The sequence below is a fragment of the Mauremys reevesii genome, linkage group 16, assembly GCF_016161935.1.
Source record: "Mauremys reevesii isolate NIE-2019 linkage group 16, ASM1616193v1, whole genome shotgun sequence".
NCBI classification, from domain to species: Eukaryota; Metazoa; Chordata; order Testudines; family Geoemydidae; genus Mauremys; species Mauremys reevesii.
In genome coordinates, this window is record NC_052638.1 from 8,287,810 (window position 1) to 8,303,953 (window position 16,144).

General features: G+C 51.4%; 1 protein-coding gene across 2 annotated transcripts in view; it reads left to right on the plus strand.

The window, feature by feature from the left end:
• The first annotated feature begins 10,893 nt into the window (after positions 1-10,893).
• Positions 10,894-16,144, plus strand: part of LOC120384364 (adhesion G-protein coupled receptor G5-like) — a 36,035-nt gene continuing 30,784 nt past the window's right edge. For both annotated transcript variants that reach the window (XM_039503027.1, XM_039503029.1), the window contains exon 1: positions 10,894-10,973. In XM_039503027.1, the coding sequence (XP_039358961.1) occupies positions 10,968-10,973 (6 nt within the window). In that variant the 5' untranslated portion in view covers positions 10,894-10,967. The remainder of the gene's footprint in view (positions 10,974-16,144) is intronic.

Consider the following 16,144-nt stretch of genomic DNA (forward strand, 5'->3'; position numbering starts at 1 on the left):
CCCACCTCATTCCACAGAGCCATCAGACAGCGGTGAATTTCACTGCCTACCAGCCAGTGACCTCATGATGAAATGCTCCATTTTCCACTGCCAGTCCCCTAAGCAATTCTGTTCCTCTGTAAATATGACATAACTGGAATAGGCTTTGTGCTAGATATGTCATGTAACAGATCTTTGCAAAGGTTATGATCTAGTGAATATATTCATCCTATATGTAGGCATGTGTCATTTTTATATCTGAAGTTATGAGCGTTGGCTCTATGCTTGTATTTGAAGTGTTGCTGTAGGGACACATAAGGGAGGTTTGGCCAATATATTGTAAAGGGACTATTCAAGTAATGGGCAGCACTTACCTAACAATGGACTTTGGGAGACGCCAATCCACATCTGAGCTTTCCTGGGAATGTTCAACCTAATATGTAAACAATGGCGTGGGTCGGCCTGCAAAAAGCTGAATTATTCATGGACATGTGACTTGCCCAGGTGGCTACAAACTCCATCTTGGTGCTGTGATTTTGCACAGGAGAACAAAGGGGTTTCCACCCACAAGAGAGAGAATATAAAAGGCCTTGGAAGCCCCTCCGTTTGGTCTTCAGCTGGCTCAAGAGATGGCCTCTCTGCGCCAAAGAGATGCCTGAAAGAAAATGGAACAAAGGACTGTAACTTCGAGGGTGTGAGTGATTGCTGGACCCAGGCCATAAACTATAACATTGGTCTGAAAAGGATTGTACCTGAGATAACATCTAGGGTGCAAATTTAGTATTTGTAACTGGATCCTTGGTGTATTAAGTTAGCCTTGTGTGTTTTGTTTTATTTTGCTTGGTAACTTGCTTTGTTCTGCCTGTTATTACTTGAAACCGCTTAATAAAATCACTTTGTTTATTAATTAACCCCAAGTAAGTGATTAATACCTGGGGGGAAACTGCTGTGCATATCTCTCTATCAGTGTTATAGAGCCTTGTATAAGCTTTATACAGAGTAAAACAGATGTACTCTGGGTTTAGGCTCCCAGAAAGACTGAATACTGGGTGCTGGGAAAGTCCCTGTTAACTGAGAACCCCTGGGCTAAGTGAATCTTAGTTTCTGTGAACTGCAGGGGGGGCGTGGTCCAACCTCTTGGTCTGTGCTGGAGCCGACTGGTGCGTCCAGCTCAGCAAGAGGGGAGTGGAGGGAAGCCTTTTCTGGCAGGGTTTTTTTTTTCTCAGTGGTATCCCAGCACATCTAGTGACAGTCTTGAGGGAGTTTCTGTGGCTCAACCCGTCACACTCTGACAAACCTGAATGCAAAACAATTCCTGCCAATGCAAATTAGCCAGCAGTGCTAAAGTCATTTATATCCAAAACCGGCCAAAGCTGATCCTTTGACACAGCTGTAAATGATGAATATGTAAAATCAGCACAGGAGCAAACTCCATTTACATAAACACATGTGCTTTAAAGCTTATTCAGAGCATTAACAATAGCTGCTATGCCTCCCTACAGAAACTTGTGCCCTGAAAATGTGGGAAAAGAAATGGGAAAGGGAACATATTGTAATTGGTTCACTAGGACCTATGATCTGAATTGGACTGGCGCTCTCCCAGATCAAGGACTGAGGGATGCTAGCAGACCAGTTACTCAAGCCTTGCAGGAATAATAGCTAGGCAGATTAGACTTGCAGTCTTATTCTGCTGCTTTTGGGCTCAGCAATGTGTAGCCCTAATCCAAAACTCATGATTGTAGGCCAGGCTGTTGTACAAATTGGTCTCTCTAAGACTTGCTGATATCCAGTCCATGTAGCAAGTCTTTGGTCTTCCCCTTGGTCGTCTTCCAACCACGACCATGGTCAAGGCCATCCTACCACTATAAGTCTTAGGTCTCTCTCCTCTGAACGTGTCCCTACCAATGTAGCCTAACCTCCCTCAACTTGTCTTCAATTGGAGCAACCTGCCTGTCTCGGTCTGGACACACAAACAGTGAGGCACCCCCAAATCAATGCATCCACACACCCTGGCACACTCATGATAAGATCCAAGAACCTGATTCGTGGTCACTTGTGACTTTTTTGGCCAAAACAGCTTCCCTGGCAGCAAGATGGCTTTCTCATAAGAACATAAGAACGGCCATACCGGGTCAGACCAAAGGTCCATCTAGCCCAGTATCTGTCTACCGACAGTGGCCAATGCCAGGTGCCCCAGAGGGAGTGAACCTAACAGGCAATGATCAAGTGATCTCTCTCCTGCCATCCATCTCCATCCTCTGACGAACAGAGGCTAGGGACACCATTCTTACCCATCCTGGCTAATAGCCATTTATGGACTTAGCCACCATGAATTTATCCAGTTCCCTTTTAAACATTGTTATAGTCCTAGCCTTCACAACATCCTCAGGTAAGGAGTTCCACAAGTTGACTGTGCGCTGCGTGAAGAAGAACTTCCTTTTATTTGTTTTAAACCTGCTGCCTATTAATTTCATTTGGTGACCCCTAGTTCTTGTATTATGGGAATAAGTAAATAAAAGACAGTTACTCACCATTGTAACTGTTGTTCTTCAAGATGTGTTGCTCATATGCATTCCAGTTAGGTGTGTGCGCGCCGCGTGCACGTTCGTCGGAAGATTTTTACCCTAGCAACACTCGGTGGGTCAGCTGGGTTGCCCCCTGGAGTGGCGCCACCATGGTGCCGGATATATACCCCTGCAGACCCATCCACCCCTCAGTTCCTTCTTGACGGCTACTCCGACAGAGGGGAAGGAGGGCGCATTTGGAATGGATATGAGCAACACATCTCGAAGAAAAGATGGTTACTCACCTCTGTAACTGTTGTTCTTCAAGATGTGTTGCTCATATCCATTCCAGTTAGGTGATTCCCAAGCCTTACGTAGGCGGTGGGGTCGGAGTGAGATGTTGCAGAATGCAAAACTGCTGAGCCAAAGGCTGCATCATCTCTGGACTGTTGGACCAATGAGGCAAAGGTGTGGACCGAGGACCAGGTAGTTGCACGACATTTCCCCTGGAAGGGTAAGTGATCCCGGAAAGCAGCAGAAGAAGCCTGAGCCCTGGTAGAATGTGCAGTGAGGTGGCTCGATGGAACATGGGCCAAGTCACAGGAGGTGCAGATGCACGATGTCACCCAAGATGAAATCCTCTGGGAGGAGACAGGTAGGCCCTTCGTCCGGTCTTCCAGTACGACGAAGAGTTGGGGCGTTACGAAAGGGCTTTGTCCGCTCGATATAAAATGCGAGCGGCCTACGGACATGTAGGGAGTGCAATTGGTGCTCCCTTTGCGATGAGTATACCTTCAGAAAGAAGACCGGAAGGAAGATATCCTGGTTGATATGAAAGGTTGACAGCACCTTGGGGAGGAAGGCCGGATGTGGTGACAACTGCACCGTGTCCTTGAGAAACACAGTATATGGTGGGTCCACCGTGAGAGCCTGAAGCTCGGAGACTCGTCTGGCTGACGCAATGGCTACAAGGAAAACTGTCTTCCAGGACAGGTACAGCAGTGAGCAGGTTGTCAGTGGCTCGAATGGGGCAGTCATAAGACTGGTTAGAACCAGGTTGAGGACCCAGGTTTGGGCGGGGCGGCGAACTTGGGGGTATAAGTGCTCCAAGCCCTTGAGGAACCTAGAAACCATAGGGAGCGAGAATACGGAGCGGCCACTCTCCCCTGGGTGGAAGGTAGAGATGGCTGCCAAGTGTACCCTGAATGATGACACCGTCAGGCCCTGCCGTTTGAGAGACCAGAGGTAGTCCAAGATGGAATGGATCGGAACCTCGGTGAGAGAAACATTGTGCGTTTCGTAGCAGCAGGAGAAATGCTTCCACTTGGCCAGATACGTTAACCGAATGGAAGGTTTCCTACCACTCAGGAGAACCTGTTGAACCGAGGCAGAGCAACGTAACTCGGATCGGTTTAGCCAAGCAGCAGCCATGCTGTGAGGTGCAGGGATTGCAGATCTGGGTGGTGAAGTTTGCCATGATCCTGCGTTATGAGGTCTGGGCAAAGAGGCAGGGGAATTGGGTTGGCTACCGACAGGTCTAGCAACATGGTGTACCAGTGCTGCCTGGGTCACGCTAGAGCGATCATGATCAGGTACGTTCTGTCCCTGCAGAGTTTTAGCAGGACCCTGTGAACCAGCGGGAACGGTGGAAAAGCGTACAGCAGACAGCTCGTCCACGGCATCAGAAAAGCATCCAAGATTGAGCCCGGGGAGAGGTCTTGGAATGAGCAGAACTTCTCTCTCTTTCTGTTCTCGCGAGAGTGAAGAGGACTATGTGGGGAAAGCCCCACTTCCGGAAAACGGAATGGATAACGTCCAGAGGAATTGACCACTTGAGAGACAAGAAGGATCTGCTGAGGCGATCCGCCAGAGTGTTCCGGACCCCTGGGAGAAAAGACGCTACCAGGTCTATGGATTGGGCTGTGCAGAAGTCCCGAAGCTGGATAGCTCCCTGCAAAGAGGGGAGGACCGTGCTTCTCCGTGCTTGTTTAGGTAACACATGGCCGTTGTGATGTCTGTGAGCACCAAGACACAACGGCCTTGCAGGTGCTGCTGAAACGCCTGGTACACAAGGCAGACTGCTCTCAGCTCCCGGACATTGATGTGCAAGGCCAGCTCTTGAGCCGACCGAAGGCCTTGAGTGTGAAACTGACCCAGGTGAGCCCCCCAGACGAGAGATGGGGCATCCGTCATGAGGGACACCGAGGGGTGAGGCGGATGGAACAGCATCCCTGCACACACCAGGGAGGGCGTCGACCCCCAGTCGAGGGAGCCTAGGACGCTCGGGGGGATCGAGGCGACCATGACTATGCTGTCTCTGCCCGGGCGGTACACCAAGGTGAGCCACGATTGAAGTGGACGGAGGCGAAGCCTGGCATGTTTGGTTACGAACATGCAGGCAGCCATGTGATCCAGGAAACCTAGGCAAGTGCAAGCCAAAGTTGTCGGGAAGGTCCGTAGACCTTGTATAATTTTTACCATCGCGTGAAACCGAGGCTGAGGTAAGCAGGATCTGGCGAGACTGGAGTCCAGGATGGCCCCAATGAATTCTATTCCCTGTGTGGGAATCAGAGTGGATTTCTCTATATGGATCATCAGGCCTAGACGCAGGAATAGGTCCTTGATGACGTCCACATGACTGGCAACTTGGGCCCCGGTGGTCCCTCGAATGAGCCAATCGTCTAGATACGGAGAACTTGTATCCGATGGTGGCGGAGAGAGGCGGCAATTACAGCCATGCACTTTGAATACTCTTGGGGCTGTATAGAGGCCAACCGGGAGGACCGTAAACTGGAAATGATGACGGTTGGCCACAAACCGGAGGTACCTTCTGTGTGGAGGATAAATGGCGACGTGAAAATACGTCCTTCATATCGAGGGTGGCATACCAGTCTCCGGGATCCAAGGATGGGATGACGGTCCCCATGGATACCATGCGGAACTTCAGGTGTATCATGAACTTGTTGAGTTCCCGCAGGTCTAGGATAGGTCTGAGACCTCCCTTCGCCTTGGGGATTAGGAATTTGTGGGAGTAGAACCCTTTGCCCCTTTCGTCCTTTGGTACCTCCTCTATAGTTCCGATGGTGAGGAGCGTCCGCACCTCTTGCGAGAGGAATTGCTCGTGAGAGGAGTCCCTAAGAGGGACGAGGATGGATAGGCTTTTGCCCCATTGGTGGTTAGAAGGACCCTGATTTTGGCCCCTTTGGGGTCCTGACTGACGCCTACGACTGCCTCAGCGACGCCTGCTGGCAAAGTCCTGTTTTTGTGTAGATGCAGGGTAAGGGCGGTGAGGCTGGGGGCGGAACGGTCGGCGCTGAATCACCGGCGTGTGCATGCCGAGAGGGAGCGCATAGTGACCTTGCTGCCCTTTAGGCTTTGCAGCCTAGGGTCACTTTTTTTCGGAGAACAGGCCTTTGCCATTGAAGGGCAAGTCCTGTATAGTGTGCAGCAGCTGCGAGGGAAGGCTCGATAAATGGAGCCATGAAATGTGCCTCATGGCAATACCCGAGGCCAGAGTCGTGGCTGCGGAGTCAACTACATCCAACGAGGCCTGGAGGGAAGCTCTCACCACCTTCTTCCCTTTTTCCAGGAGGGCATCAAACTCTTGACGGGAGTTCTGAGGAACCAACTTTGTAAATTTGCCCACTGCTGCCCATAGTAGCGGCTAAGCAGGGCTTGCTGGTTTGCTACGCTAAGTTGCAGGGCCCCTGCCGAGTACATCTTATGGCCCAGTAAGTCCATTCGCCTAGCCTCCTTGGATTTAGGGGCTGGTGCCTGCTGGCCATGGCGTTCCGTCTCATTGACGGACTGGACGACAAGGGAGCAGTGGGAAAGATGTACATATAGGTGCCCGTAGCCCCTGGAGGATACCATGTACATGCATTCGACTCCCGTGCCCGCGGGCGGGATAGTGGCTTGAGACTGCCAGATGGTATCCGCATTGGCCTTGATCGTCGGAATGAACGATAGGGCCACTCTAGTGGGGGCGTCAGCCGACAGAATGTCTATGACCGGCTGCTGTATCTCCGAGACTTCCTCCACTTGGAGATTCATATTGAGTGCCACCCATCTCAGGAGGTCCTGATGGGCCCCCAAGTCGATTAGAGGAGGGCCCGAGGAGTACGCGCCTGCCACCGCCTCCTCTGGGGAGGAGGATGAAGAAAGGCCGGAGACAAGCGGGTCCTGTGTGGGCTCGCGCTCCTGGACGACCTCCTGATCCGGTGGGATGTGGGAGTCCGGTGGCTGAACCGGGACTTCCTCCGTACCGGTCGGAGGGGGGCGGCTAACTGTCACCTTTGGCACCCAGTGCTCTGATGGAACAGAGCGAGATGGGATCACAGGTAGGCCTTTGGCCTGATGGCACGCCCAAGATGTACAGGGTGACCACTGATGGGGGTCAGGGTCCTGGGCCTGGGGCACCTGGAAGACTCTGGTGTGCACATCCGAATCACAGTCCTGCGCGTATGAACTGCCCGCGCAGGACGACACTGTTGCATGTCTGGATGGCCATGGAGGAGCTAAAAAGCCCTGGGCAGAGTCTCCCTCTCTAGCTGACGTCACTCGACACGGCACCAGGGATCAGTACTGGGAGGCATACTGGTACCGGGAGCGAGAACGGGACCTGCGACCGGAGCGGTGCCGGGAGGTCAACCGAGATCTCGAGGCTTGACGTCGGGAGTGGCTATGGGAGTCCAGTGCCTGGAGCTGTGCCGGGAGCTGGATCCGCGCCAAGTGTACCGAGCCGGCGAACAGGACGCTGATTGGTGCCGCGAGTATGACCGGTACCGAAATGGAGAACGGTGCCGGGACTGCGAGTGGCGTCGGCACCTGGATTGGCGACGGGACCGAGAACATTTGCGGGACCGCGATCATGAACGGTGCCACTCTGCGGTGCCGACGCAGGGTGGTCTGATCAAGGCAGGCTTGCCAATCGACTATATAAACCGCACCGGCGGTGCCGGGGGTTGAGGCAGCGCAGGCGCTGTCATTGCAATCAACTCCCTTGCCATGGAAATGTCTCCGGCGTGGAGGGAATAGTGAGCTCAACCATGGCTCGCACTGAGGAGCGTTCAGGCACCGGACTCGACGGCTCTTGCGTGGCCGGAGTCAACGGTGCTGATATTGTCGGTGCCACGGCAGATATCGGAGCCGGGCGGTCCGACTTAGTATAGCACTCGGGCTGCGGAACAGGCAGCTCTGACGCAGCTTAATAGTGAGCTCAACCACGGCTCGTACTGGGGAGCTTTCCGGCACCGGACTCGACGGCTCTTGCATGGCCGGAGTCGACAGTGCCAATATTGTCGGTGCCACGGCAGGTATTGGTGCCGGGCGGTCCGACTTAGTATAGCGCTTGGGTTGTGGAGCAGGCGGCTCGGACGCAGCAGGAGTCTTGTGCCTCTTCATCCTCCAGGAGAGGGATCCATGCCGAGCAGACGTCGGTGCTGGCGACGGCCGGTGCCGAGAGGCCTTGGCAGTACCGGCGATCCGGTGCCGAGGGAGCGCTTCTTGAAGACTGACCAGTGCTCGGTGCCGAGACCGGAGGAGTAAGAGCTGCCTCCCTCAGGAGCTGCTTGAGACGAAAGTGCCGCTCCCCTATTGTTCTCGGCTTAAAGGCCTTACAAATGTGGCACTTATCTGTTAGGTGAGATTCCTCGAGGCACTTAGGAGAGGATCTCTTGTCGGCATCGGCTTGTGGTCAGCCGAGCATGGTTTGAAACCCTGTGAACTGGGCACAGCACCCGGCACCGGGTGCAGGGAAGGGGATAATCCCCGAACCCCTGTGAACTATATACACTAACTATACTACAAATGAATAAAATTAATTACAACTGTATAAAACTGAACTATATATACAAAAATTAACAAGAGAAACTACGAGTAGCTAGGGAAGTGGAGGTCAGCTAAGCCGCGCTCCACTGTTCCAACGACCGACACGGGCGGTAAGAAGGAACTGAGGGGTGGATGGGTCGGCAGGAGTATATATTCGGCGCTATAGCGGCGCTGCTCCAGGGGGCGCCCAGCCGACCCACCGAGTGTTGCTAGGGTAAAAATCTTCCGACGAACGTGCACGCGGCGCGCACACACCTAACTGGAATGCATATGAGCAATCACTCGAAGAAGAACTTTTCCTTATCCACTTTCTCAACATCACTCATGATTTTATATACCTCTATCATATCCCCCCTTAGTCTTCTCTTTTCCAAGCTGAAGAGTCCTAGCCTCCTTAAATCTTTCCTCGTATGGGACCCTCTCCAAACTCCTAATCATTTTAGTTGCCCTTTTCTGAACCTTTTCTAGTGCTAGAATATCTTTTTTGAGGTGAGGAGACCACATCTGTACACAGTATTCGAGATGTGGGCATACCATGGATTTATATAAGGGCAATAATATATTCTCAGTCTTATTCTCTATCCCCTTTTTAATGATTCCTAACATCCTGTTTGCTTTTTTGACCGCCTAGAGACCCTAAAATACCCATTATTAGGAACTGTAAACTCATATTATGATTTATTCCTGGCAAGGACTGTGGCTTATCACACCAGTTTGCACAGTGAGCATGCTGAGCATGGTTTTTAATAATGCATCAGTATTTAAACTGGACTTTGAAAACAACACTGCATGTCAGAGGTGTAATTCACACTCCTGCTGCTGCTGGGGAAGTGAGAACTTTCTGCAACGGTGGGTTTGGCAGGGCAGCGGTTGCAGTGGGCAGGCTCCTGGCATGCTGTCAATGAGCTCAACTGTGAGTCTTTAGGGCAAGGAGTATTTCTTTACTATGTGTTTGTACAATGTCAGACTGAAGAAGGCCCTGAGCCCTGAATAGAGCCTCTAGGCTTTCCTGTGTGATAATAGTAGCAATCTGTAAACATTATTCCTTGTACAATGTATCTCTGCTCTGAAAAGTGACCCTAACAATGGCCTCCTGGAACTCTGTCAATTACCTTTCAGTGATCACAGGACAAATTTGCTCAGTATACAAGTAAAACTATGTAGGTTTTTCCCTATTTGCCATCCCCACGCATTCTTGATTAAACAGGGCTCATAACCTCTTTGGATCATCACCAGTAAGGGTCTGCAGAGCAAAATAGCCCCTGCCTGATGTGTGTGCAGCTCCCCTGGTCTTCAGTGGAGGCTGCCTGGATGTAATATAAACAACCTAGAATTTAGTACGCATTTCTAATCTGAATCCAGTTCATTCTCCCCGCAGTGTTGGCTTCTGCTGGGCTAACGAGGTAAAATGCAGCAACAACTCAGCTTTGTCAGTCCAGCCAGCAGATGTAAGTGCATGCAGGAAGCAGCAGAAGTAAGGGCGGGGGAAACTGTGCACTAGTTCCTCTTCAGAGAAGAGCTGCACTTGAAAGCCGTGTTTCTGAGAATGATGAAGGAACCAAAAAAAAACCCCCAAAACAGACATAATCACAGGATCCAGGATTTTATAGATCCCACAAATTTCCACTGCTTTTAGTAATAGCATTGGCAGCTCCGCTAATGTGCTTCAACCCTGACTTGCTCATCCAGTCCTAGTTCTCCGCACAGCTCTGCTGACACATCTTAGTCTTGCTGTGCAGCACCACCCTACTCTTCCTGTCCTGGGTCCCTCAGTTGATCAGAGATTCCCAATCCTGCCATCCCATATGCTGGGTTTGTGATGTGGGAACTACACTCCAGGAGCCATAACGTTCCACGCGCCCCGCACAAAGCGAGGGAGGTACAGGCACTCAGTGCCAGGCCAGGGAATTTACCTTGCAGGGTAGATGGCATAGTCAGCCTGTAGAAGGCAATCAAACTCATTGTCGGTTGCAATCTGAGCCAGCACTTGAATTCCCCTCTCCACAGCCGAGAAGCTGATGCCTTAACCTGGCCGCTTCTCTACCAACTGAGAAAACAGTGAACCAAACCTGGAGAGGAGAGGCTTAGGAGAAAATTGCAGAAGAGGTGTCAGCTCAGCTCCTTCACCTCTTCAATGGCTCTCTGCCTCTGCTCTAGGGTTCCCCACTAAACACTACACCTGGAGTTACAATGTGCGGAAAGGGGAAGAGATTCTTTTGGTCTGACTTGTTCTCAGCCCACAGCTGCGAGAAGTGGGTGATGTCCCGTACTTGGTAGGCCCCCACGATGAGCTCCTCTACCATAAAACTTCCTCCCCTAGAGCCAGCTCCTCCGCTGCCATACAGCAGCCCAGCTCCATTCACTTCAATGGAGTCGTTGCCCCTTGTGCACCAACTGAGGACCCAACCTCTAGCATTTCCTTTTTAAAAAACCTCGGTTGGTTTAATCTCTACATCTGCATGAGGTGGAGCTGCATGAGAGCACTTCCTTTTCTGCTGCACAATGCTGTCTGTGCAGCTCCGGGACTCGAAGCTGCTCTCAGACACACATGCCTTGTGCAGCGATCTAGGCACAGAGCGAGGGAGAGGAGACCATATGCACTAAGGGCAAAGGGACAAACGAACCTGCTTGAGGAAGTCACCATCCTGCAGGAGGATGCAAGTAAGTCCTTTGGTTTGATCTGTGTTGGCCCAGTTCTGATCTTGCACGCAGCAGAGTAAATCAGGAGTTGCTCCAGTGCAGTTACACAGGGTAAAAGTGGTGTGAGAGGAGATCAGGCCCACTTATATTGTGATTGGTGGTCCCCTCAAAGGCTCTCCTGGAGCCAGAGGAGGCAAATGGGGTTGTCAGCCTCTTGGATGCAGCCTGTGAAATGCCCAGTCTACTAAAGGAAACAGAAAAAAGTGTCACACCCTAGAACTGATTTGAGTTGGGATGTGTGATGGGTAACACAGGAGTGAGCACTACAGAGAGATGATTGGGCTCTCACATTAACTCTCCGTCTTAGGGATTCCAGTCCCACCTATTGCTGGGGTGTCTAAGGGTATGTCTCGGCAGCTGGTCCATGGGACCATCCTACCTTGCAGGGTCCTAGAGCCTGGGCCCCAGCCTGAGCCCACATGTCTACACTGCAATGAAACAGCCCGTTGGTCTGAGTCCTGCGAGCCTGAGTCAGCTGGCAGGGGCCGGCCGTGGGTTCTAATTGCAGCGTAGACAGACCCTAAGTGCTCAACAGGTTATTTCTAACTGCCCATAGTGGATCCAGCTGTTTGCCTCTCCCAGGGGAGCTTCCAGTTCTTTCTTCTTATTGTCCCACCCCGTGTCTGCTGGGGTGCAAAGGGGTTTCTTCATCCTTTTCCAGTTTTTCCCTCTCTTTAAGCTGTTTCATTGGGGGAGGAAGGGAGGTGCAGCATACGAACCCCAGCGGGAGGAGGGTCACAAACATGCTTCAGGGGGCTTCAATCACCTTCCCTTTCTTTCTGGCTAACGGGTAGTGGATGCTGGAACCGTGTTCTGCTGTAACACGTAGTCCTAGGAGAAGAAGAAGGTGCGACACACCAGGGCCACCCAGAGCAGGGGGCAAGTGGAGCAATTTGCCCCAGGCCCTGGGCCGTGCAGGGGCCCCCACAAGAATATAGTATTCTAGAGTATTGCAACTTTTTTTATGGAAGGGCCCCCCACAATTGCTTTGCTCCAGGCCCCCAGAATCCTCTGGGTGGCCCTGCGAAGCACTGATCTGTTTCTTTCTTTAGCACGCTGCATCTTTCTCTCCTTGCTGAAGTGAAGCGATAAGAGGAGGGTGTGTGGGTGCGTCTGGCTACCCTGGAGTTGGAGATGTAATTTCCAGCGCAGTGAGACGTACACCCACTAGCTCTGATGGCACTAGCATAGTAGACACGACAACAGCAGTGTAGCAGCCATGGCGGCACAGGCTGTCTGTCCCACCCAAGCCCCTTGGCGTGTATTCAGGGGACTAGCCACCTATGTAGCAGCAGCTACACTCCTATTTCTAGCACAGGAACTTAGATCTGGTGGGCGTACAGTACATCTACCCGAGCCAGTAGTTACACTCCCAGCTGCAGCCTGGACGGCCCCTGTGTGTCTGGCTGTAGGAGAGGCAGAGTTCATGCTCTGCTGGGAAAGCCTCAGCCCCGGTTCCCTGGGGGCACTGGCCAGCTCCTGGGGCAAGCTCTGTGCTGGAGAGCGTGCTAGGCCACAGCGCATGTGAGTTGTCCCAGTTAAGGCTGGTCTACACTGCAGGGGGGGGGGTATCGATCTAAGATGCGCAACTTCAGCTACGTGAACAGCATAGCTGAAGTCGAAGTATCTCAGATCGATTTACCTCGGGTCCTCACGGCGCGGGATCGATATCCGCGGCTCCCCCGTTGACTCTGCTACTGCCGCTGGCTCCGGTGGAGTTCCAGAGTCGACGGGAGTGCGTTCAGGGATCGATATATCATGTCTAGATGAGATGCGATATATCGATCCCCGAAAAATCGATGGCTACCCGCCGATACAGCAGGTAGTTTGGACGTACCCCTAGAGGAGCCTTGGCTCTTGAGTTCAAGCAGTAACAGCTCTTGCTTTGAGCTTGGGAGGTCCCTGGTTCCAGCCTCGGTGCATCAACCGAGATAGCAACTGTCACATGAGAGCACCCTCTGAGCAGCGCTCCATACCCGGCTTCTGCTCCCACTCAGCTGTAGGCCAGACTGCCACAGTGAGGAGTGTCTGCCCCACACAAAATCCAGCCTCCGCTCCATCGGTGGAAAGATCTTTTCCATTGGTTCATGTGTGTACAGTGAAAATGACATTTACCAATAAAAATTGAATCCTTCCAAGCCTACTTGTTGGGGTTGGGTAGCTTTAATCTCTGCCTAGGCTGTGTAGCTGCCTCACCAGCACAGGCTGTCGGGAATACGTGTGGAATCAGCACATCTCCCTTTCCGGTCTGGGCCAGGTTGTTCCAGGGCCCCAGGATGGAAATGGGATTGACAGCAACTTGTGCCATTGCGTTCACGCCCTTGGTGGACTTTCTGCTGCTGTACCCAATGGGCCCAATTCTCCTCTCACACGGCTCGATGTAAATCCACCAACTTCAGTGGGGTTACTTCTGATTTCCACCAGTGACAGAGTTAGAGTCTGAAACTCACTATGAAAATGAAAAACTGTAAGTGGACACTTACTATTATTGACCATACTAAAATGACTCCACCGATTTTAAATCCAAAACCACTGCACTGAAGCTCAGAACTAACTGACAGCGTCACTTTATCGCATAGAAATAGTGCTCAGACTAGCATAGCAAAGTACCACTTTTCTCTATTTGATTCTTACCTATTTTCAGACATGCTTACTAGCCAGTTGTGTTTATAAATATTGCTGCATACCAATATGCTCCTGTCTATTTCCTTTCCATGGCCTAATAAGGTAAAGGTAAAAGTTAATTAAAGTGCCTGGATCAAAGTTGTGCTCTCCTGCCAGAAGAGGTTAGAAGTGGGTGTCTGTGTCCACTTTCTGTTACATTGGAATGACTATTTATTGCATTACATGGGTGTATTGCTGTTTCGTATTAGTTTAATATTTTTGACAGTGCTTTTGGGACTGGTCTACCTGTGCCCTGAAGATGCCACTCTAAGTGGCAAAAATTAATTTATTTTCCCCTTAGATTGTACATTAACATAACACAGATGAGCTGTCCAATGACAAATGGATTTGTGGACTGGCTGCCTCAGAGGAAAGGCACAGGGACAATGGAGCCTTTCACCCCTAGGTTGCCCATTCTAATCTGTTCCAGGCTGCAAACCACTGTCAGCTGGTGCCTCTGGGAAATGAAGGGCTGGTCTCAGTCCTGTTCTTAGTGGACAAATATCCACATCATTACAGCCATCCTCCTAATTGCTAGGCCTGTGGCATCCTTTGTGGGACTCTCACTAACGAAGACTAAAGGACCATGGTGACTGAACTATCATCTCTGGGCTGTCGAGAGAGGATCCCGGCAGCTTTGAGCTGCAGTGGCAGGGCAGTGGGGGGTGAGCGGGGGTACTTGCACTGCTGCAATCACTGATAATAAACCTCAGCCCTTTATGTAGGCACTTTTCAATCTGTGGATGACAAAGTAGTTCTCAAAAGGAGGTCAAAGTCCTTATCCGTGGTGTATGGACAGGGAAACTAAGGCCTAGAGACTTGTCAGAGAGAATCAGTAGCAGAGTTAGGAGTAAACACAGGTCTCCTAATTTGCAGGCCAATGCCCTACTCACAGGAGCACATCACCTCTCCAGGCAGCCAACAGCTTCCGGCCCCAAGACCATCAATCCAGCCCCTTGCAGCAGAACTGAGATAGTGGTTAAAATGCATCAATACTATATTGAAAATTCATACTGAAAAATATATCATTGAATACAGTGAGCATATACACAAAGCTTAGGGAAGGGAGGGTCCTTGGATCAGGGAGCTACCCTAAAAAAAACAAAAACACCTCCCCTTCTAGTGCAGATTTTTGTGTATTCACCATGTTTATTGGTAACAAGGAGCAGGGCAGGAAGGGGAAGTTTTTACCATGCTACAACTTATTTCATTCTCATGCCATATCTTCCACCCTTATTACAAGTGAACTTCCTCTTCTAGATTTAAGCAGTAAAGATGCAGGTGGGCGTACAGTGCATCTACACAAGCCAGAAGTTACACTCCCAGCTCCTCTACAGTGCCCATCACCACCAGATAAAGAAACAGGTCTTAAGATGGTTAAAGAAAACTTAGCTCGATAACATCCTGTCTGGCAAGAAATCACTTATCAATGGTTGTGGTTGTGAAACCCTCATTTCTGTATTGTTTTATCTTTATGGCTCCCACTTTTCTATTGTTAAGCTGTCTGGCTCTCTAGGAGGGATAGCTCAGTGGTTTGAGCATTGGCCTGCTAAACCCAGGGTTGTGAATTCAACCCTTGAGGGGGCCATTTGGGGATTTAGTTAGGGATCAGTCCTGCATTGAGCAGGGGGGTGGACTAGATGATCTCCTGAAGTCCCTTCTAACCCTGACAGACAGTCTATCACATGAGCTACCCTGAAACTTTCAAACCATCTGCCAACAGTTTACACCATGTTAACAGCTGTCTGTGAGACATTTGTTGTTCGTTGTGTGAGCTATACATAGCTCGGGTATAGTAAGAGTGAAGCCAAGGAATTGGAGAAATGCTTCGTTGCCCTCTAAGAAATTCCTTTTTTGGGGGCACACAAGTCACTCAGTTCCCAGCCTAGGAGCAGGGGCGGCTCTAGGCACCAGCAAAACAAGCTGGTGCCTAGGGCGGCCAAATCTAGGGGGCGGCCGGCTCGGCTGGCGGACCTGCCGCAGTCACGCCTGCGGGAGGTCCACCGGAGCCCCGGGACGACCGGATCTGCCGCAGGCATGACTGCGGAGGGGGCGCTCGTCCCACGGCTCGGCTGGACCTCCCGCAGGCATGACTGCGGCAGCTCAAGCGGAGCCGCGGGATCCGCGAACCGTCCGCAGCCGCGGGGGGGTCCAGCCGAGCCACGCGGGACCAGCGGACCCTCTGCAGTCATGCCCGCGGAAGGTCCGCTGCTCCCGCGGCTCCGGGGCGCCTCCCGCGCATGACTGCTTGGGGCGGCCAAAACGGTAGAGCCGCCCCTGCCTAGGAGCATGATGGATTTATTATTTGTACTACAGCCGAATCAACTGCCCAACTCAGACTGAGCTGCTGTTGTGTTAGGCATTGGCACATACATAGGAAGGGACAGGCTCCGCCTCTAAAAGGGTATAATCTAGCAAGATAAGAGAGACAAAGAAACAACATTTAAGGAGGGCAGAGAGATTAAGTG